A 24,576-nucleotide genomic window follows, 5' to 3' on the forward strand; every position below is an offset into this window, starting at 1 on the left:
TCATTCTTTGTCTGAGTTTGAATGAGACGTTTTATTCCTATCTACTTAACTGGTGCCGAAACCAAAATATTATCTAGTATTTTTAGTTGAAGTTAATAGGAATTTTCGGATAGATTTTGAAAATGCCAAGGAGGAAAAAGGAAATTGCATCAAATATTGAAATTACCGGGAAAGAACCACCACTTATGGACGTGAAATGTCTCATGAATTTGATCGGATCAATTCAGGAGTTCCAAGGAGAGGTAAAAGAACTTAGTCTATTCTTAGAGAGAATGGATGCCATCCATTCTCAAATTATTGACAGCAATTTTGATGAATTAACAACTACAAACCTGCATTCGTTTTTCTTGTCTAGAATAAGTACATCAATTATGGTTGATTTGGGAGTATCGTTCAGTTCATCTTGGGAGGATGTTAAAAAAGCCCTTAAAGAACGTTATGCAGGTGCAAGGAAATCAGTCTCTGCAATGGCAATGAGAGTGTTGGAATTGAATCGTGATTTGGGAGAGTCAATTGGTAGTTTTGCCAATCGGTTATTGCAATTGGTTAAAGAATTGAAATCGAAAGTTTTAGATTCGTGTAATACGGTACTAAAGAGGAAGGGGTATGGAGAAATAAAATCTATGAAGAGTTATCAATGGAAGTTTTGTTAAGAGCAGCTTCGGAGCGAGAATGTACGAGTGTGAAAATTGCAAAACCTCAGTCTTTAGAAGAGATTATTCAAATTGTCAAAGATGAGGAGTCTTATTGGAAAGAAGCTAGTCATAGACACTCAAATTGGAGAGTGGTTGAGAATAAGAGAAGATATTCACTTAATAGTAGAACCTCTCCTGTTTATGGTAACAGATCAAACCAGAAATGGAGAACTGATGTAAAGGGATTGGTTACTAATGGGAAAGGAAATAGAAAGGAAAGAGAAAGGAAATTAGCACGAAACGAGTGTTGGGAATGTAGGAAAGAAGGGCATTTTGCCAGAGAATGTCCTTACATTTATAGAAAGGAAGTTACCCCAAAAAAGAATTTTGGAAGAAGAGAAGTCAATGCTTTGAAGAGGAAGGAAAATCGCAAAAAAAATTTGGAAGGTAGTTCTGATGGAGAGAGTTTAACTCACTCCTCAGATAGTGAAAATAGCTGTTACCGTTATGAAAGTCAATATCGAGAGAAAAATGAAAAAGACTGGCCTGAATTGAAGGAAAATAAATCAACCAAATTATCGACAAAGAAAGGTAGGAATAAAGATTGAGGATTTCGGATGAGGAATATAGGTAGCAAGGAACAAAAAGTGGATTGCAAAAAAGGAGAGCTACCTATATTTTATGTGAAGAGTTGGGATGTTTATTGCTTGTATGATACAGGATCGGACAGTACAATAATTTCGGAAGAAGCATTAATAAAAATTGATCATAGTTTGAAAATAGAAGGGTGTTCTTGTGAAATGTTAACTTTGACAGGAAGAAAAGCTTTAAAAGGGGAAGTAGATTTAAATCTGTTTGGATTGATTGGTTTTAAAAAAATTATGAGAGTTCATGTATCAACAGAAATAATGAACAACAAGTATGATGTGATAATTGGTTGTGATATGATGAGAGATCTTGGAGCTGCTCCTATCAATATAAATGGTCAATGGATAATCAAGTTGGGGGATAGAAATTATAAATCGAAAAATTCAATTGCTAAAGAAAAACATTTACTAATGGGTTCCATTGTAAGAGGAAATTGTAATGAACAATTTATAGACAAGGAACAAGAAAAATTAGCATTCTATATGCTGGAAAAGTATAAGGACACTTTATATAATGAAGGAGAGAGTCTGACAACAACAGGGAGAGTTCAGCACTCAATTCAACTAAAGTCATCAAAACCAATATTTATAAAAGCCAGAAGGTATCCACATGCAATGAAAAAAATCATTAGAGAACACATTAAGGATATGCTAGAACAGGGCATTATAAAAAAGTCTATCTCTCAATTTTGTAATCCATTATGGGTTGTACCAAAAAAGTCTTCCCCTGGAGAACCGCCAAAACATAGGGTGGTTGTAGATTTCAGAGTATTAAATGATCAAACAGAGTTGGAGAGATATCCCCTTCCAAGGCTAGAGGATATGATTGACAGAATGCACGGAGCTAAAGTTTTCAGCACTCTGGATCTAAAGTCGGGATACCATCAAATAAGAATGAATCCAAGGGACATGGAGAAGACAGCATTTAGCTTTGAGAGAGGACATTATGAATTTACAAGGATGCCTTTTGGGTTGAAAAACGCAGTACCAACGTTTCAAAGGCTGATGGATGAGTTTTTAGAAGACATAAATGAAGAAGCAATACAAATCTACATGGATGATATCATTGTGTTCAGCAAGAATCTCGAAGATCATAAAGCACATCTCACACAGTTATTTGAAAGAATAAGGAAGTTTGGCCTTAAGCTGTCAAAGGAAAAAACTAACTTGTGTCAATCTGAAGTGAAATTCATGGGTCATGTGATTTCGGAAAGTGGAGTTCGTCCTGACAGCCAGATAATTAGTGCAATAAAAGACATTCCAATTCCAAAGAATTTGAAAGAGATAAAAACATTTTTAGGCATGGTCGGCTATTATAGAAAATTCATTCACAAATTTGCACAGATGACTGAACCATTAACAAACTTATTAAAAAGAGGTGTGAAGTTCCACATATCATCAGATGTTATCCAAGCAGTTGAAAAGTGTAAAGAAGCAATTTGTTCAACGCCTATACTTCAGTTTCCAGATCTTCAACAACCCTTTACATTAACAACAGATGCTAGTGGGGAAGCAATAGGAGGTGTACTATCCCAAAATGAGAAACCGGTTGCTTTTGCAAGCAGGAAACTTACTCCGGCCGAGAGGCGTTATAGTACAATTGAAAGGGAATTTCTTGCTATTGTATGGTGTGTTGAGAATTTTAGACCATACCTTTACGGAAATGAATTTGTGCTAAGAACAGATCACATGCCACTTTTATGGATGAATAAGCTGAAAGAAACATCCGCCAGGATAACCAAGTGGAAAGAAAAATTGGCTGTTTACTCATTCAAAATTCAACACATTAAAGGAGTAGATAATGTAGTTGCTGATTGTTTATCTCGGAATATAAATCCTCTACAAGTGAAGCAAATTAATTTGGAAGTGACGGAAAATTGCATTATAATGATAAACGTAATCAAATAATTCTTGAAAGACAAAACTTTGGAGGTATAACAAAAACTACCCATCGTTATGGCCCAATTCATACTTATACAATTACAATTGGCCCTCAGGCGACAGATGATGAACTGAAACATACAATAAAGCAGTTGATGGTAAGGGGGAAAGTTTATTTTATATTTTCCAAGGAAAAAGATTTTATTGATAAAATTAAGAGCTTTCATAAAGATGAATGCTGGGACTCAAAAATACACTTGATAATTTGTGATAGACAAGTTAAAACAGTTGAAGATAGAAGAGAACAACAAGAAGTTGTAGAACAATATCACATTGGAAGGACCAACCATAGAGGGGAAAAGGAAACGTTGCAACACCTGAAACGGCAGTATTATTGGCTGAATATGGCCAAAACAATAAGAAATGTGCTGGGAAAGTGTGCAGCATGCAATATAGCAAAATATGACAGAAAGCCTTACAAGACGCCTCAGATGGTCACACCTACTTCCGCAAGACCAGCAGAAATAATTCAAGTTGACATTTTCTATTACAATAAACTGAAGTATCTTACTACAATCGATTGTTTTACAAGGCTTGCTTCTGCATGGATTTTAAAGAATAAAACAGCCAAGTGCATGGAACAAAATTTACTAGCATTTTTTGGGCTCTTCAATACCCCCAACATGTTGTTAATGGATAAAGGAAAAGAATTCGACAACAATCGGATCAAAAAACTTTTAGAGGAACTTGGTATCGACAGCCACTTCACTACAGTAGGGCATCCGCAATCTCATGGAATGATGGAACGTTTACATAGCACGCTAACTGAACATTTGCACTTATTAGAAGTTGATAGAAACATCTGTGGGGAAGAAGCAATGGCAAGAGCTATTCTGGCATATAATAGTAGCATACATTCTTCAACAAATTTTTCACCATTTGAGTTAGTTGAGCATCCAGAGGAGCATAGAGAAGTGGAGAGAAAAATCATGAACGAGAAAGTTCGGAGGACAAAAAAGTATAATTTGGAGGTGACTGAAGACATGAATAAAATAAAAGTAGGTGACATAATCTTCAAGAAAAATCATCACAAGAGAACGAAATCGGATCATAGATTTGTTGGACCATATGAAGTGATTGATCTACTACATAGGAACCGAGTGGAGGTAAAAAAGCAACACAACAATAGACGAGGTAGACATGAAATTGTGCATTTGAGTGAGATTAGAAGATCGAAAAGGAACTATAATGAAGATGAGTAAGGAAAGATTTCCAAAATGTTTTTATTATGTTGTTTTCCATGTTTTGTTTTTATGAGTTCTATTTACATCTCTATAATAGAGATAGTAAAGACTGGAGGGGGGTAGTTACGGAAGCCTCAGCTGACGTCTTTCACTATCTCTATGGAGACAGCTAAGATTATGATGTTGATTAAATAAACAATCATTCTTTATCTGAGTTTGAATGAGACGTTTTATTCCTATCTACTTAACTTATATACTATTTCTACAATCGGCTGCAAAACTCTTGGTTTCTATAAACTAATGTATCAATTGATGAATAATGATTATGATAATTAATGCGGTATGATTGAGGTGAGGCAAGGAAAATTGTGTGATTGTTTTGCACTAGATTTTATAATTACTTTATTATCTTTATTCTGCTTCAATCATTTACAAGTTGCATTATTGGTGTTTGCAGTTGAGCAAGAGGCAGAAGGATGTTCAGTGGAGAGTGAACCGGAGATGTGGCCTTCAAACTGCAGCACATCTGAAACTGCCAATGCAACAGAAGTGGGTGGACTGAATGCACATTCAATCTCTCCCATGGAAGAGTGCACTGAGCCATCTGTGGCTGGCAAAAAGATCAAGCTCTACAGCTGTGCTGACTGCAGCTATAAAACTCCAACGATCACTCATTGGAAGAGACACATGAGAAAACATACTGGGGAAAAGCCTTTCAGTTGTGAGTATTGTGACTATAAATGTACTCAATCTAGTACTTTGAAGGTACATATCAGAACACATACAGGAGAAAGACCTTTCAGCTGCGAGTATTGTGACTATAAATGTGCTCGATCAAGTACTTTGAAAAAACATATTAGAACACATACAGGAGAAACACCTTTCAGCTGCGAGTATTGTGACTATAAATGTGCTCAATCTGGTGCTTTGAAGAGACATATCAGAACACATACAGGAAAAACACCTTTCAGCTGCGAGTATTGTGACTATAAATGTGCTCAATCTGGTACTTTGAAATTACATATCAGAACACATACAGGAGAAACATCTTTCAGCTGCAAGTATTGTGACTATAAATGTGCTCTATCAAGTAATTTGAAAAAACATATAAGAACACATCATAAAGGAGAAACAACTACTAGCTGAAAATTTGTGACTTTACGTGTGCTCATTCAAATTCATTTTACTGTGTCTCCTAGTAAGGTGGTCACTAATAACAGGACAAGTGTGTTGAACATGTGTGTACACACAAATGTCGTCCATATTGTCGTGTCATCACAGCTAAAGGCTTCAAAAAAGATTTTTTGAGGTTCTGAGTAAGTATCGGCTCACACCTCCCCACTCCTCTATTTAAATTGCCAGGGTTGCCCTGGACTGGCGTCTGTGGAGGGGCGGAGTGGGGGATGCTGCTCACAGTGTGGTGTGTGCTGGCAAGTGGTTGGGGACGGCTGGGCTCCTCGCGGTGTTGGGTGTCCTCCACATACACCACGGTTGTCATATCACAACACTGAAATTCTCTCCTTTCTGAGAGGTGATAGGCCATGCTTTGGCACTACCTGGAGGGAGGGGAGTCGCTAGGAGTGGTGGGAGAGTAGTGGCAGTCATCACCGTCGTTGTAGTGCATGGCAACAGGTCAAAACTTGTCAGAAATGGTCTCCTAGTGTCTTCCAGGCGAGCCTTTGTCACTGACTCCGGTCTGCCTCCAGATCAAGTGGTGTTCGGTTCGTCCTCTTAGTGACCCCTACCGGTCATCAAAGGTCACCTGACCTGGTTTTTTTTAGATAAATGAAAACTTAAACTCAAAAGGTGCAGCAAAGAAAAAATAAGCAATATAAATTTTGAGATGCAAAAACCTAACCTCAACAAATTTTGCTGGAAGTCTTTTGCTGTGATGACAAACAATCTATGACAATTATGTGTATCATGCATGTCTCACCGTTAGTGGCCAGCCTTATGAAATCAACCTCGCACTTTCCATTACTTGCTCACATTTATTAAAACTATTTTAGGTAAACCTTGTCATTATCCAACTAAATATTTATTCAAAAAGGTTAAAGTGTTAACAGTCCGTCAATTATATATTAAAAACCTCATAATTCTCATCAGAAATAATGAAGATATTTTTCTATTCCGTGAATCAAACCTCAATTCATGACCTTTCAGAAATAGGTTTGAAAATATAAGAATGGATCTTAATGTTTGCCGGAGACAATACTTTTACCCAGCTAATAAATTAATCAATAAAATTCCAGATTACCTTACAGAGCATATTAATCGAAATTCTGTCACATTGCTTAAAAAAAGAACTATTGAATGGATAATCACCAGTAAAATCGAGGACATACTTTTTGAGTGGCTCTTATCCTTGTTTCAATAATATGTTTGCCATCTCTCATTCTTTCTCTTCTCCTCCTTCCTCTCTTTCTTTCACCCTTATTCCACTTATTCATCATCTTCTTTTATTAAATAAGGTAATTATTATATAATTTCTTATCCTATGCTATTAAACGAGCAACTTCTGTTTATATGTTTGTATTTCACTGGATCTCGAATTCGGCTCTAACGATTCTCTCGAAATTCAGAACATAGTAGGTTTATAATATAAAGATTCGATTGCACTAGTTCTCATCCCTGGGAAAACTCGCTGAAGAACATTAAAAGGATAATATTATCATTCATCCTTGTAAAAATAGCTGATAATAATTATTTCTTCGTCTGTTGGTGATGGAAGTGAGTGAGCGAGTTTGTTTGTGGGACTGTGTCAAAATTTTGACTCAGCTGTTGAACTTTTGTAATCATTCAATCAGGTACTTAGTGCCGGTTGCTAAAAGCCGGGTTATTTTCAATCCTTATTGATTCCAGTAGATTCATCTTCTTGAAATGGTCTTCTCTGATTTGATTCACGTGAATTTAATCAGGATTATAATTTAACCAGCTTTTGTGCAACTGGGCCTTTGTGAGGGAAATTTTTGCATTCCTCTGGGAATTAATCTCAATTTACTGTGATTAGATAGAACATTTCTGTATGAAGATATTATAATTTCTTCTCTCATAATAAAGTTTTTATGCGAGTTCTTAATGACTCATATTGAATTTGTATTAGCATTTCTCACCTGCGCACAGGGTTTTCCTTGCAGGTGATTGGTTTCTTATAGTTTTGCTAAAAGTTTTTATTTATATTTATTAATAATATATATTTATTATGAGAAAAAACAGTTTTTAAGAGTAAATTATGATTCAATTGTGAATTGTGATTCAACTGAATCAACTAGAACAGGTAACATCAGATACATGTGGATGAGAAAACTGCATGAGGTCTAATACGGCAATCTGTGAATTGAGAATTCAATGAAAAGCCCTGAACACACACATCGAATTTTGTTTGTACTATATTTAGCCGTCTTTTTGAATTCCATCTGATTAAATGGAACTTGACAAATAACATCTGTTTAATCATATAGAATTTATAAGGACGGCAAAATATCAAACAAAAATCTGGTGTGGCGCACTCACACCTTTCCTTGCCGTTATGAAAATTGATCACCTGACGCTAGTGTTCCCGCGCATACTAGTTTACTATACAAAGATCTGAGCCAGCTGATGACAGGACAATAACGCTGGATACACACGAGATCTGCTATCTCTTCATAGTGAATGATTTAATAGAATCAACAGTTTTCAATAGTATTGAATAATCACATTTTCTCAAATTTCAAGCTTATTTTCAATTTTAGGTGAAAATGTTACTGGACATTAATTGAAGAGATTTCCATGCTGAATCTTTTCCACTCAAAATGTTTCGTTTAAATAATATCTGAGACCTGATAATTGGAAATCTAAAATCAAACTTTGCATAGATGGGACGGAGCTTCTGAAATTTTTACAGATATGAGACTTGTGGCAGTTGATATAGCTTATCAATAACTATTTTAGGTATGAATTTGATCAAAATCGTTGGAGCCATTTTCGAGAAAATCGCAAAAAACCCTGTTTTTGACAACATTTCCGCCATTTTAGCCGCCATCTTGAATTGCATTTGATTGAAATTGTTCTTGTCGGATCCTTATAGTGTAGGGACCTCAAGTTTCAAATTTCAAGTCATTCCGTTAATTGGGAGATGAGATATCGTGTACACATACGCACATACACTCATACACACACACAAACACACACACAAACACACACACATACAGACCAATACCCAAAAACCACTTTTTTGGACTCAGGGGACCTTGAAACGTATAGAAATTTAGAAATTATTGTGGTACCTTAATTTTTTTCGGAAAGCAATACCGTACTTTCCTTACCTATGGTAATAGGGCAAGAAAAGTAAAAATCGATGTGTGTGTGCAGGGCTCAACAGTGATCTCATTGAATGTGAAATAATGTCCATATGCCAAAAATAAAATCTTGTCCATATGCCTGGGTGGTTGCGATATTTTATTCATATATCATGTAGTACAAACAAGGAAGCAACTGTGATTTGTTATTATTTGTACAGATATTTAAACGATATAATAATGTTTTTATGAAGATTATGTTAAACATTGAAACTAGTAGTTGTAGTTTGTGTTTTTAATCTATTATTTTATGTTAAACATTTTTCAAAGAAATGGTAACTTAATGTACTATAATGTCATTTTATAAAATAAGCTTCTATTTGGTTTTGAATAAACAAGATATACTTACTAATGTAATTATTGATAAAGTGAGTTTCATTTCTAAATGAATATAAATTAAGTTTATTGATGTTGTTATAGAAAGCATTTGCAATAAATTTTAGTTATTCAATAACTGATAGCTGTTTTATTTACAGTTACCCATAATCTATATAAATAAAAATCAAGCCTCAAATTTTGACATTCAATAACTTTTAGTATTATCTTCATGTATAGAATTTACTGAGGATTTAAATAAAAACTAAGAATAATAATTGAGTTTCAAAAACCCTATCACTCTTATATTGACCAAGGTAATAAACCTTACATATTGACTAGCCTTCATAGGTACTGCTCTACTTGATTGTTTATAATGTCGTTTTCACATTAACATTTTGCATTGCGCACTTGGTGTAGATAAGGCTTACGATGTACAGTAAATACAGAGGGCAACCTCATCCAAAAATATATCTAAATTTCAATTCAAATACATGTTATTATTATATATCACACATTTAAAATTTGAAGTAGAAATATCTTTAAAGCTCATGTTAGTGACTACCGTTTCGTTATCGTTACACTTTCGACCGTATTGATATTCAACGAAGAAAAACAAAAATAATTGATTAAAGTAGAAACAAATATATACCTACGGTAAGCATAAAATTGTGAACTGAACGAATCATACAATATCAAGAATTATTTGAATCATACAAGGGTTCAAATAAAAATCCAATGAAATTATTGGTACCGTATTTCACCAGTCCCATCAACACTGAAAGCCGCATTCAAAGAAAAGTTTAGTTTTTTCCTATTTCAAACCATTTAATCAAGTGTTTCAAAAAAAAAAACACTGAAAATATTATTGCGTGCTGTAATAACAAAATATGCGGCAAACCTAACACTATTTATAGCATGTTTGTTTCTTTTAAACGTTTATTTTGAAAATGTTTTAAACTTCGTTGTGAACCTAGTAGGCAGTTTGATAGAAATTTTTATAAAAGTCTCTGATGGTGTTGAAAAAAGGCGTGTGAATGACCATTGCCAATATAGGCCTAGGTACCATAACACCAAATCCATGTTATGTTAGTTTAATTCACTTCAGGTAGGATTTTTAATATTATGCTGATTAAACTTGAATTTTAAAAAACTTTTGAAGTGAAAATGCACTTACTTTGTATAGTGACGATCGTTTCGACCTGTTGTTGGTCATCGTCAGACTGTGGCTGGGATGCTGGGAATTCACTCAGATGACAAGGCTATGTTTGGTAAGGGATGAAGGTGGTGGAATAGGTTGTGGTGGGGGTTGGGTTGGTGGATACTTAGTGAGGCGGTAATTTTGAACTGTGGATTATTTTGTCAAAGAGTGTGTGTGAAGAGAAAGTTATTTGATCATTTAGGATACTGTTGTGAAACTGTTTTGTGTGGTTGTAGATTTCGTATTGTTCCAATACATTGAGTTTTCTGCTTTTTTGTGAGATATGGAGGATTTCAAGATTGGTGGCGATGTCGGTGTATGTGTGGTTTGTTGATATAATAAGGTCTGCAAAGTTTGAGTGGCTATGTGGTTTATTAATGGCTCTGATGTGCTCTTTGTATCTTGTCTGAAAGTCACGTCCAGTCTGTCCGATATACAGTTTACTACAATCATTACATTTCAATTTGTAGATGCCTGGTTGCTCAAATCTCTGTTTGTTTGTTTGGTAATTTCGAAAATGTTTTCTCAGTGAATTTGTTGTTCTAAAGGCAATTCTGTATTTGAGTTTCTTAAAAGATGATGCTACTTTCTGTGATTTTTTGTTGTAGTACCTATGTGAGTGTGATGAATTTTTGGTCATTTTCCATGTTATTTTTGGTTGATGATTTTGTTCTTATTTTGTGGAGTAGGTTGTCGACTAGAGTGGATGAGTATCCATTTTTTTGGGCAATGAATTTGATCGTGTTGAGCTCTTGATTGTAATCAAATTGTGCCATGGGGATATTCAATAGTCTGTTGATTATGTGGTGGTAAGCTGCAAGTTTTTGTTGGGTTGGGTGGTTGGAGGTATTGTGAATTACTGTGTCAATTCAAGTTTAATTTTAACAATTAAAAAGTATGGATATACAACAGAGTAATTATGCTGATATAGATAGAAACATGATTCAAAGAGATAAAAATCATGATAAAAATCAAAGAGAATAAATCATTGTTCTACATTTTTTTGTTTTTAAAGATACTTTTAGAAATGTCAACACAGTATAGATATTGTATTTTAAATAAATATTAATGTACCCACCTCACTAAGTATCAATCGAAAATGTGCAATAAGACAAGAATGGAGCGTATTCAAAAATCAAAACTCAAGCATTATTTGCATGTAAAATATATAATTAATTTTTTATGTGAAATACTCAAACAATCTTATTCACCAAATAGGTGTGATGACATACCTAGCTCATCTGGCTGGTTAATGGTCCTACAATAATGAAGATTGAAGATTCGAAGTGAAGTTTATAATTGGCGGTTAGTGTGTGCAGTGCATGTCATGGTTGGAAACCTTCTAAATAACTAAGGTTTTTAACACCAGGTCTGGTGTTAATTCTTGAAAATCATAACGAAAGAAGAGTTAATTCATGTATTAAAGTGAGTGAATCATTGCTTTATTGTTATTAGTTTTAGTATGACGATAGCATCGTTGCATTTACTCGATATCGGTTAGGATATGTAGTTGCAATAAAAATACGTGAAAGTTAAACATTTCAACTGTAAATATTATGAAAATATTAATAAATAGGTAGATCTAATCAGGAATAATACAATTGAAATCGAATAATTTATTTTCATAGCGTGAAAAGTACATGAAAATAGCTAAGCCGTTGGGTTGGTCAAGCTGGTAGTCAATGATCTATTTGATTTTTTGAAAAATAACAAAGGGAAACTGTGGATATATCTGTATAAATCATTCTAATAAATTAAACTTAGAAAAAGAATATTTTAATTTTATTGTTTATTTCTCTCATTATTTTGTCCTATTTTCAGAAAATGGATAAAGAGGTGAGTTTTGAAATTGATTTTCTACAACATAACCTTAAAAAACAGTATAGTCTATTTATAAAATTCATACAATTTATTGTTTTTTATTCCATATGATTTTTCGGGAATAAAGTTTATTATCAGAATTCATGTTTTTATGCATGACCAAGCGGGCAGATAAAAATCAAAATCTGGTAAGAGTCTGCACACAGGAGCAATAGTAGCTGCCACTAGCTTTTCAGGAATGTGGGATTGTCCGATACTTGAATGCATAGATGGCATTTCCAATTCTGTGCTCCTGCAACAGCAAATTGAGCTAGTGAAAAACTTACTGTTGTCCCCATTTAAGCTGTAAGCACGCTACACACAAAGACAATAATGGCCTCCAAATTTGAAGCTAATTATAATTATATAGAGTAGAAAAGGCTAGTCCTTCCCTAGCCTTTGGTAAGCCAATACCAAACTACAAGGCAGCAGTCAATTTTCTTACCTTAGCCTTTGAATATCCACTGATCTCCGTCTGTGTTGTGTCCACTGACCACCCGATCGTGTGTTGATGGGAAGGATATCATTTCATATCCTTCTTAAAGAATCGACAATTTTTTGTTTAAACACCGCCAATTTATGAAGTTATATTACAATTCTATATTATCGTTATTCTAATTGCATTCAATATTTATTCTGTTTGATTAATTTTTATTATCTATAGTTTGTATAATTCGTTGAATAATTAGCATTACCGTCATTTAATGTAAATTAGGTAGTTTATAAGCCAGTAAATTGTTTAACATACATAAATAAAGGAATCTAATCTAATCTGCAAGGCAGCAGTTTGCTGGTTTTGGTCCACCCCGGGTATTTGATTACCTCAGTACCCCCTATATCTAGAGGGCATTCCCCGCCACCTGGGGAGGCGCCCGATAGGAGACCAGCAACTCCCACTCATCTACAGTGCAGTACTCTGTACTCTCTTAATGTGTAAAATGCGGGTCTGTTGCTTGAGATCTCCGTTATGTAGCAGCTAAAAACACTATTATTCGATCTATGGGGATTTCAAGGTTTGAAAATTCTGACTATCAGAGTGTTGCCTGATTAATTGTCAAGTACAGTACTTTACCAGGGTATCTGAAATAGATAACCTTAAAACAGAAAACGTGTTTCAACATAATTCTACTGTGAAGGATTCAAGATGATTTTTTGTCTCTTTGTTGCAGGTTAAATTTGAGAAACAGGAAAGTGCTTTTGATGACAGTTGGATTGGAGCTGCACGTAGTGATACAGCTACTCAGCAGGCATGTATTGTTGAACAATCCACCTTGAAATTTACTGACTACAGCTATATGATAAAGTTGAATCCCATTTTCTTTCAACTTTTCTACTGTTGATAGTATATTATAATGAAATTAGTTGAAAGATTATTTCAGTCTCAATATTCTTTATAATTATGCAATATTTTTTCCTACAGTTACCTTGAAAAGTGGCCATTGCTGCACTGATTACAGAACGCAAAGAATCACTTTTCCGCTCCAGTGCGGGAAAAATTTTTCCTGCACTCCAGATTTGCAACATGGCAACGCAAAATAGTTAGTAGGTTATATGGAGCACCAGTGCAGCAAAATCGAAATTAAGTTGGTAACTGTGACTGTGGGTCTAGCACGTTATAAGAGTCTTGAGGGTGGTGGAGTGTGGTGGATGACATCAGTTGACAGCACACAGCCACCATTCAAACACACATACTACATTCTATTTTATTTATTAATAATAAAATTACACAGATATACATTTGATGCATTTCAGTAAATTTTACCCATAATTACCCACTTTTCATATTCAATGGTAACTGTAGGAAAAACTTAATGTGAAATACGTGCGCAAAGTTCCTCTGCTGCACTCAAGAAACCATTCCGCCCTCGCCTACGACTCGGGCGTAAACGTTTCTTTCGGTGCAGCAAACTATCACTTTGCGCACTAGTTGCACAAATAACTATATTGATCGCCTTTCATGCATGTTATAAAAAAGTAGAGTAGATATCAATGGGAACAATAGTAAAAGGTCCATTCTTTAAAAGATACATTCTTGAATCTATTGATCGATAAGTTCACATTCAAAAAATATCTAAAAAATTAAGCTCAGGAATTTTCGCGCTGAGACGACTAGCAAAAATTTCGAACTTAGAAACGTTAAAAGCAGTGTACTTTGCAATGATCCACTCCCACATTTCATATGGAGTTGAAATATATGGAGGAACAAGCATCTCAAACTTAAAAAAAATACTCCTATTACAAAAAGAAGCAATAAGAATAATTCTAAATCTTGATAGAGAGCGATCATGCAAGCCATTCTTCAGTAAGTTAAAGTTCATGACGGTGTACAGCCTGTACATTTATAGGACAATATTATATATAAAAACTAACGAATCTAGATTCCCACGGCAAGTAGATATACATAATTACAACACAAGAAATAAAAATAATTTTACAATAAAGAAACACAATAAGGAAAAATATAAACAAAGTCCAACGTACATGGGAATACAATTTATTGGTTGTCTCCCAGGTTGCATAAGACATGAACCTGATAGATCAAAATTTAAGGAATTGCTGAGAGCATATTTGATGGATTTAGCATGCTACAGTATAGACGAGTTTACTGTAAAAAAATGAATTTTATACAGTCACTAATTTCTCTTTAGCTTTAAGTTAGTTTTTAGTTTTTGACTTTTTCATGTATGTTTTGGAAAGAAATAAATGATTGATTGATTGATTGATAAACAACACAGAAATAACAACAACAACAACAGAAATAAATAACAAACTACTACAACCCATATTTAATTGTGAGCACTATTACTTGCTGAGTTTGATATTCGTCTAGTTTTCAAGTGATACAAGAATATCTTATGTTCGCAGATCAAGATCGAGAAGCAGGAGGATGAATTTGGAGAATGTGAATTAGCAACTAGCAGCATCAAAGATGAGTCATCCTCGCACATTGGTTCAACTTCCAATCAGGCATGTATTCATTCTATCTTGACTAGAATAAATAAATGATACAGTTTAGTTTGAGATTTTCTCTTCAAATTATAATTAAAACTTATTGCTGAATGAAAACTTTTCTTCCAGATTCGGTTGTTGTTATTATTAGCGCAGGCTTGAATTGTGGGGAGTCCCTCAGGAAGACCAGCTTGTTTGGAATAGAAGGATAGAATTCTATTCCCTTCTAATTCAAGGAACACAATCAATGCCTGTATTGCAATATTGTCAATAACATTAAGGCTCAACTCACACTTATTGTTTATCGTTTTTGAAGGGACGGATTCAAGGATCCAGAGGTTCATGGAACCCCACATGTCAACCGAAGATTATTGTGTTCCCAAGTAGTATGTTAGTTAGCAAACCAATATCTGTGTCCTTTACAAGAACCTGGAGTTTTTTCCTATACTAACATCCAATTCATCACCTGGTTGCTTGTCGCAATCCAATGTGATATGCTTGGCAGTCTCTTCAGGCTGATTAGTCCTCGATTCAGTCTCTTGACCCGCATTTGTGCTGGAGTTTCACCCATCTCTGGTCTCCTGGATTTTTCTTTTTGCCCCTCCGAAACTGCCCTGATGGGGCAGATCCCGTGGGTTTGAAGGCAAGGCAACTTCTGGAGTTGCCTTGGGGTCCCTTTTAGTCGCCTTCTACGACAAGCAGGGATATTGTGGGTGTATTCTGGTTCTCAACACATTCTTGAGTACGATACTCGACCAAAAGCTCCCCCAACCCACAGGGGGCAACTCACACTTACGCGAATCAGGTCGAGAAGAGACTAGACTCTAGTCGAGAGCATGTATTTTCAAATGGTGACAATCGCGGAGACTAGAATCGACTGGTCTGAGTATCATCATTTGGAAACACATGCTCTCGACTAGAGTCGAGTCTCTTCTCTACCTGAGTCGCGTAAGTGTGAGTTGAACATTGTAACGCTTCGCTCCCCTCCACTGGCAATGTTCCGAAGTGATATGTTTGTGTATGTTACGGAGATGTGTTCATTACAAGAACCTGAAGCGAAATGACACGGCGCATCCAATTGTGCGCAGGATGTCCGTCGGTGACTATGCTACAAACTGTGGAGGGAGAATTGGGTTTCTCCTCTTCATGTTAAAAGTAATTTATCTCGCACATTAGCAATCAGTTTATCTAGATTAGAGAGCATAACTTGATGGCTGCTATTTCAACTTCAACTACCCCTCACTCACCCAGTGCACAGTAGTATCTCTTGCCTGTCCAGGTGTACTGCAGGGTGCAGACGAATATCTGTACAGTTATAGCTCTTTGGCAAACCTTAACGTGAATGGCTGGCCTTAGCTTGAAATTTCATGATTATTAAGAACCAGTACAATTACTGACATTGAACTGGAATTATCGTGATATAACTCAAGACAGCTGTCAAATTCAGTAGCTGCTGCTCCTTCACCAATATTTGTGTCTTTTACATGAAGTGTAACAATAATCGATTGTCTCCTCATTGTTTGTGATGTCAATATTGCAGATGGCGAGAGTTAAGCAGGAGAATGATAGCAGCCAAGAACCAGCGCCAGAGTGCAGCACTGCATGCTCTCCAACTGATGATGATTTCAGCCAACAACATTATCTAATCCCTGGCTATAATCTAATATTCATCAAAGAGGAAGAATATGGTGAGATTCGTGTTATTATTTCATTCATTTTCATTCATCAATGATAATAACACATAACAGGAAATGAAGGAACTAGTAGTTCTGTGAACAGTAGACCTCGCGCAGTTATAAACCGCAGCCTCCTTTTATACTGTCCATCAGAGTAAATCCTGTCTTTATGACTTGTCGGCGAGATATCGGTGTGAAAACGGCTAATGGCTGTTCGGGTTGGTGAATCAAAAATGCCAACATAAAAATCTAATCTCCTTTCAAGACATACTGGCAACAGGACAGCCCGAGTTCAAAGCAGAGAAAGTTCGAGAGACAATAGTATGTTATTTTAGTTATTAATCGCATGCGCTATTGCACGTAATCAAGAGTTCATTTAATAGTGCATAAAAACTGCATTCAATGAGGCATGCAATTAATAGTCTACACAGCATTTTTACCAAGTTACATTGAGATATTGAATTGCTTGCGTCATGGTATGCAATTTATAATCTTTCGACAGCTGATTTATGATGAATAATTTTATAGTCTGATTTTTACTCTAATATTGGCGTATGAAGGAGGCTCCTTTTTCCTTTTATATTATCCTTGAAATGCTAAATTTCCAAAAACCTTGTATATACGTCGACGCGCAATTTAAAAAGGAACATACCTGCCAAATTTCATCGAAATCTATTACCGCGTTTCTGCAACATAATGTAAAGAACATTATTACATTTTTACCGCGTAAATGCAAACATATAAACATTTAAACATTAAGAGAAATGCCAAACCGTCGACTTGAATCTTAGAACTCACTTCGCTCGGTCAATAATTCATTATGTAGGGTAATAGCTATCAGATGTGGTTGCCATAGCAACAGTTATAGGTATAAGTTGCATTTATACACATTTCTTCAATAATTTGATTGTATGTGAGGATATATTGTGGTATATTATATACCACTATACATAGTGTCCCAAAAGTAAAGTGCCAAACTTCGGGAATAGGTTCTATGGGTCAACAAAGAGAGAATGTGGAATAATTTTTTCCTAAAACGCTTCGTTTACGAGATATTCGCCATTTTGTATTCGCTATAAAAATCGGTAGGTATGTTCAAATAAGAGAGATGAACTGTAGAAAAAATATTCAACTTTGTCTAATACGAAAATTCAAAATGGCGGTCATTTTAAACTTTCAATCCAAAATTGCGGGAGAACGGTGATAGATAGAGAAATTTAACAAGAACAATTTTTTAGCAAATTTCATTTACAATCATTCAACACCAAAAAAAATGAGAATCGGACAAAGCATAACAGAGATACAATGAAATGTGTGTTACTAGGCAGCAAAACATCAATTCGTTATAAATAGAAAGGAAGCCTACCAGTCTGTATTAACATCAAATTATTATTTTCTTGTGTTTGGATGAAAAAAATTTGTTTTAAATATTTTTTTCTAATAGCTTACTGTGATGTACTCATGTTTTGCTGCCTAGTAACACACATTTCATTGTATCTCTGTTATACAGGGTGGGGCAGAGCCGATTGACGGGTTTGGAAAGGCCATAAGTAATTGGCCGTTCAACTTGGAAAAAATTCTTTAATGGGTTAAATTCAGTTTGAAATGTAGTTTTTGTTAATTCTTTGGAAATTATATCAGTTAAATGGCGGCCATCAGTAGCAATGCACTGATGTAGCGTATTTTTGAAGTTTTAGAACGCATTTTGGCACACGATTTTGCGATTAGCAAGGCCTGGATCTCTTCTCTGATCCGCTCCTTTGTGTTGGCGATCTTTGAAAACTTCATTTTTGAGGTAATCTATAGAAACAGATCGCATATGCTTAAATCGGGTGAGCGTGCTGGCCAAAGTTCTTTGAGAATGGCAACATCACCGTCAATGTCACCTTCCAGCGTTATGTGACAATGTTACAAACGTTTTTCACCCCATATTGGAAGAACTTGTTCAGGAACATGACTTGGGAGAAATATGGTTTAGCAGGATGAAGCTACAGCCCACACAGGACGCATTTCAATGAATGTGTTGAGACAAATGTTCACATGGCTTCTTATCTCACTAAGGGTGGACTTGAGGTGGTCGGCACGATCACCCGATTTAAGCATATGAGATTTTTTTCTATGGGGTTACCTCAAAAATAAAGTTTTCAAAGATCGCCCACACACTTTGGAAGAACTAAAGGAATGAATTAGAGAAGATATTCAGGACTTATCAATCTCAGTGTTCCAAAATGCGTTTTAAAACTTCATAAATACGCTATATCAGTGTATTGCTGATGATGGCCGCCATTTAACTGATATTTCAAAAAAAAATAACAATAAAACTACATCTCAAACTGAATTGAACCCAGTAAAGATTGTTCTTCCAAGTTGAACGGTTCATTACTTATAACCTTTCCAAACTCGTCAATCGGCTCTGCCCCACCCTGTACTTTGTCAATGTAAATGATTCTCATTTTTTTTGGTGTTGAATGATTGTAAATGAAATTTCCTAAAAAAAGTTTCTCTTGTTAAATTTCTCTATCTATCACCGTTCTCCCGAAATTTTGGATTGAAAGTTCAAAATGGCCGCCATTTTCAATTTTCGAATTTAACAAAGTTGAAATTTTTTCTACACTTCATCTCTTATTTGAACATACCTACCGATTTTTATTGCGATCGGTTGGAAAACTTTGAAGATAAAAATTATTTTGTAAAAAATATAAAATGTCCAATATCTTGTAAACGAAGCGTTTTAGGAAAAAAATATTCCACATTTTTCCTATGTTTTGACCCATAGAACCTATTCCCGAAGTTTGGCACTTTACTTTTGGGACACTCTGTATACATAGTGGTATTGACAACATCATCGTCTCATTCTTTCAATAAATTGCCCTTCACTTGATTACTTGTGTCCACTACAGATTATCATCCTATTTCCAGCACAACTGATATGCAATAATGTGCTGTGTTTGCCAATTGTAGCCATGTTGCTCTTCTGAGTAGTCGATGAATAGTGGATGCCCCACTCATCAAACTAGAGCTCACAATTTCATGTCAGTTAAAAGTTGTAATTTTGATGCACATTTCTTACAGTTTGTGTCAAAACGCAGGTGAAATTTCCTACTATTAAACAGTATTTTTGTGTTTTGAAACAAAAAAGATAGGCAGCCATATACATAACCAATCATTTTCAGTCAATTCAACGTATATGTATGTCAATTTTGAGAGAAAACCATGGTCTGGATTAGCAATCATGGATCATTATTCAATAAAAAAGTAGCTCATGGCATAATTCATTTGTTATTATTATTATTTCTCTGATTGTTCATAATCCAACCGAATATTTAACACTATAATGTGTTTTATGTACTATTTACTATTTCTACAATCGGCTGCAAAACTCTTGGTTTGTATAAACTAATGTATCAATTGATGAATAATGATTATGATAATTAATGCGGTATGATTAAGGTGAGGCAATGAAAATTGTGTGAGTGTTTTACACTAGATTCTATCATTACTCTATTATCTTTATTCTGATTCAATCATTTACAAGTTGCATTATTGGTGTTTGCAGTTGAGCAAGAGGCAGAAGGATGTTCAGTGGAGAGTGAACCGGAGATGTGGCCTTCAAACTGCAGCACATCTGAAACTGCCAATGCAACAGAAGTGGGTGGACTGAATGCACATTCAATCTCTCCCATGGAAGAGTGCACTGAGCCATCTGTGGCTGGCAAAAAGATCAAGCTCTACAGCTGTGCTGACTGCAGCTATAAAACTCCATCGATCACTCATTGGAAGAGACACATGAGAAAACACACTGGGGAAAAGCCTTTCAGTTATGAGTATTGTGACTATAAATTTACTCAATCTGGTACTTTGAATGAACATATCAGAACACATACAGGAGAAAGACCTTTCAGCTGCGAGTATTGTGGCTATAAATGTGCTCGATCAAGTACTTTGAAATCACATATCAGAACACATACAGGAGAAACACCTTTCAGCTGCGAGTATTGTGGCTATAAATGTGCTCGATCAAGTGCTTTGAAATCACATATCAGAACACATACAGGAGAAACACCTTTCAGCTGCAAGTATTGTCACTATAAATGTGCTCGATCAAGTGATTTGAAAAAACATATTAGAATACATACAGGAGAAACACCTTTCAGCTGCAATTATTGTCACTATAAATGTGCTCGATCAAGTGATTTGAAAAAACATATTAGAACACATACAGGAGAAACACCTTTCAGCTGCGAGTATTGTGACTATAAATGTGCTCAATCTGGTGATTTGAAGAGACATATCAGAACACATACAGGAGAAACACCTTTCAGCTGCGAGTATTGTGACTATAAATGTGCTCGATCAAATGATTTGAAGGAACATATCAAAACACATACTGGAGAAACACCTTTCAGCTGCGAGTATTGTGACTATAAATGTGCTCGATCAAGTGCTTTGAAAAAACATACTAGAACACATACAGGAGAAAGACCTTTCAGCTGCGAGTATTGTGACTATAAATGTGCTCAATCTGGTGTTTTGAAGAGACATATCAGAACACATACAGGAGAAACACCTTTCAGCTGCGAGTATTGTGACTATAAATGTGCTCGATCAAATAATTTGAAAAGACATATAAGAACATATCATAAAGAAGAAACAACCACCAGCTGAAAATTTGTGACTTTACATGTGCTCATTTAAATTTATTTTACTGTGTTTCCTAGTAAGGTGGTCACTAATAACAGGACAAGTGTGTTGAACATGTGTGTGCACACAAATGTCGTCCATACATTGTTGTTTCATCACAGCTAAAGGCTTCAAACAACATTTTTTGAGGTACTGAGTAAGTATCGGCTCACACCTCCCCACTCCTCTATTTAAATTGCCAGGGTTGCCCTGGACTGGCGTCTGTGGAGGGGCGGAGTGGGGGATGCTGCTCACAGTTTGGTGTGTGCCGGCGGGTGGTTGGGGACGGCTGGGCTCCTCGCGGTGTTGGGTGTCCTCCACATACACCACAGTTGTCATGTCACAACACTGAAATTCTCTCCTTTCTGGGAGGTGATAGGCCATGCTTTTTCACTACCTGGTGGGAGGGGAGTCGCTAGGAGTGGTGGGAGAGTAGTGGCAGTCATCACCGTCGTTGTAGTGCATGGCAACAGGTCAAAACTTGTCAGAAATGGTCTCCTAGTGTCTTCCAGGCGAGCCTTTGTCACTGACTCCGGTCTGCCTCCAGATCAAGTGGTGTTCGGTTCGTCCTCTTAGTGACCCCTACCGGTCACCAAAGGTCACCTGACCTCCTTTTTTTCTTTAGATAAATGAAAACTTAAACTCAAATAGTGCAGCAAAGAAAAATAAACAACATAAATTTGGAGATGCAAAAACCTAACGTCAACAAATTTTGCTGGAAGCCTTTTGCTGTGATGACACAACAATCTATGACAATATGTGTATTATGCATGTCTCACCGTTAGTGGTCAGCCTTATGAAATCAACCTCGCACTTTCCATTACCTACTCACAAGCATTACCTGGTCACATGGTCATCATCCACAATAAAATTATCAAGTCATTTGATAAAATATTTGATATTTTTTATGATATTTTAATGATATTTTTTCCCCACCATCAACTCAACGTCATGCAGCTTGATCCTCTGCTCCTCCCTCATTAGCTCTCCTATGGTGAGGTCCACGTTATAATGGCAGTATTTGATTAACATTGGTGTTGCTTTCCTTGTCTATCATACTTCGTAGCAGAAAGCTCTATCCTTTTCTAGTTCTGCAACATTTCCAGATCCTTTTCCAACCATGTAGATTTATACTCAACAAAACATTCAATCTCAATAATTATGAAAATTTAGTATTTAATCTTTGGCAAATATATTTTCATGAGGAATAAAATATAAGTCATCACTCTCAACAAGATTTTCATGTTAATTTTAAATCAGATATATCAGTAGCAGATATCCTCCATAGAAGACAGTGACAAGGCAGAGAATTGGCAACGCTATTCAACTATCTTTCTCCACTGCCATTATAACATGAACCTCACTATAGTCATAGTCAGCCTTAACCTGGCTTCACCATCCTTGCCGAGGTCTAGAAACACTTGTGGAGCTCTCACTTTCAGTAGATTTCTGTATATGATAGTGTCCTTGGTGAAACCCTGCTCCATGCTATAGAGATGAATTCTCTTAATTTAAGAAATTAGTCTTGATTTACTGGGTAATGTGTAGGTATTAATATAATTATGTGAATCTACAACATTTTTTAATTAATAATTTATTGGCATGGAAACAAATACATGACATTGATGTTCATACATTCAAAATATTACAAAAACTTTAATAAACACCAGGATTGAAAAAGACATCACTAGCCAGTCAGTATTCAACTTTTTCATCAAATGAATTCAGACTGGGTATTTCTTATATCATATGGAAGCAGATAACTCACCGAACGTAGTGAGGTCTATGCTTTAACTCTGATTTTCTTTTGTCTGTCTGTATGTAACGCGATTACGGCCAAACGCGTTGATAGAATTCGATGAGATTTGGCAGGAATATTCCTTTTTCAACTGGGCGTCGATGTATACACATGGTTTTTTGAAATGTTAATGATAATATGGAAAGAAAAGGAATTCCTCCATACTCTGATATCACTATATATCATCTACTTTGAAGATAGGATTAATCAGACTATAGAATTATTCATAATCAATCAGCTGAAAGTGGATTATTCATTGCATGCATTAGACAGAGGTCTGGCCGTGCCTATTTCTGTAAGGTAGGGTTTCAATATTTTTTATGATGCTTGCCCATCAGTATCAATATTCCCACATTTGAAAAAAAATTAATAGGTGATTGAAAATAAAATAAAAAATGATTCAATGAACTAAATAATGCTGGAGAAATTATAATATTCTTGATTGAAACAAATTAATTTTAAAAATTAGTTGTGAAAGATTTTTATCAGATGGAAAGATTACCACGGAACTAGATAGATTATCATATGGGATACAAATTCAAAGGTGAACTGAGTTCATTAACATAAGTGAGTTTTTGATCTTGAAGAAAACAACTAACTGTTTTTAAGAGTAAATTATAATTCAACTGAGTCAAATAGAACAGGTGACATCAGATACTTGTGGATGAGAAAACTGCGTGAGGTCTACTACAACGGCAATCTGAGAATGAATAAACAAGATATACTTACTAATGTAAATTAATGAAAATTTTAATAATTTTGATAAAGATTAGTGATTTTTATTTCTAAATGAATATAAATTAAGTTTATTGATGTTGTTGTAGAGAGCATTTGCAATAAATTTTAGTTATTCAATAACTGAGCTGTTTTATACAGGGTGTCCCAGATAAGGTGTAAACCCCGGCTACCATAGGTTTTACATGCAATTTGCAACAAAAAATGTTTAGTAAAATTTTCTCCTATCGACCTTCGTTTTCGAGATATATCGATTTTTCGATATTTTTCAAGTAGGCGTACTTCCAGTCATTAAATCATCAATATCTCAAGAACCATTGGTCTAAAGTTAATTTTAAGGACATCCTTGAAAAGAGGACAAAATTTCACATTGATTTAAGGTATAAAACATGCCCAAATCCTCGAATCAGAATTTTAGTTTAAATTCGATTTTTCAATTATTGAAAACGAGACTTATCTTGTTTGAGTGTGAATAATTGTCTACAATTTGATAGCTTTGTGTCGAGTGATTGAGGGCTTAAAAATACTTTCTGTATAGGAAATTTGGCTGAGAAATTCAATGAAACTGGTTAGAAGTTCGTATCTGCAATTGTTATTGAGATACAAGTTGAAAAA

General features: G+C 35.3%; 1 protein-coding gene across 5 annotated transcripts in view; it reads left to right on the top strand.

Annotated features, from left to right (window-relative positions):
* Window positions 1–24,107, top strand: part of LOC111045606 (gastrula zinc finger protein XlCGF57.1-like) — a 38,752-nt gene extending 14,645 nt beyond the window's left edge. For 2 of the 5 annotated variants that reach the window (XM_039443827.1, XM_039443826.1), the window contains exons 3-5: window positions 14,989–15,090; window positions 16,613–16,760; window positions 20,305–21,572. In XM_039443827.1, the coding sequence (XP_039299761.1) occupies window positions 14,989–15,090; window positions 16,613–16,760; window positions 20,305–21,413 (1,359 nt within the window). In that variant the 3' untranslated portion in view covers window positions 21,414–21,572. Of the gene's footprint in view, window positions 1–11,945; window positions 12,100–13,292; window positions 13,371–14,988; window positions 15,091–16,612; window positions 16,761–20,304 lie in introns of those variants that run through there. The other 3 variants (XM_039443828.1, XM_039443830.1, XM_039443829.1) reach the window with 3 other exon arrangements.
* Window positions 24,108–24,576: the final 469 nt, after the last annotated feature.

Source organism: Nilaparvata lugens, unplaced genomic scaffold, assembly GCF_014356525.2.
Source record: "Nilaparvata lugens isolate BPH unplaced genomic scaffold, ASM1435652v1 scaffold1677, whole genome shotgun sequence".
NCBI lineage: Eukaryota > Metazoa > Arthropoda > Insecta > Hemiptera > Delphacidae > Nilaparvata > Nilaparvata lugens.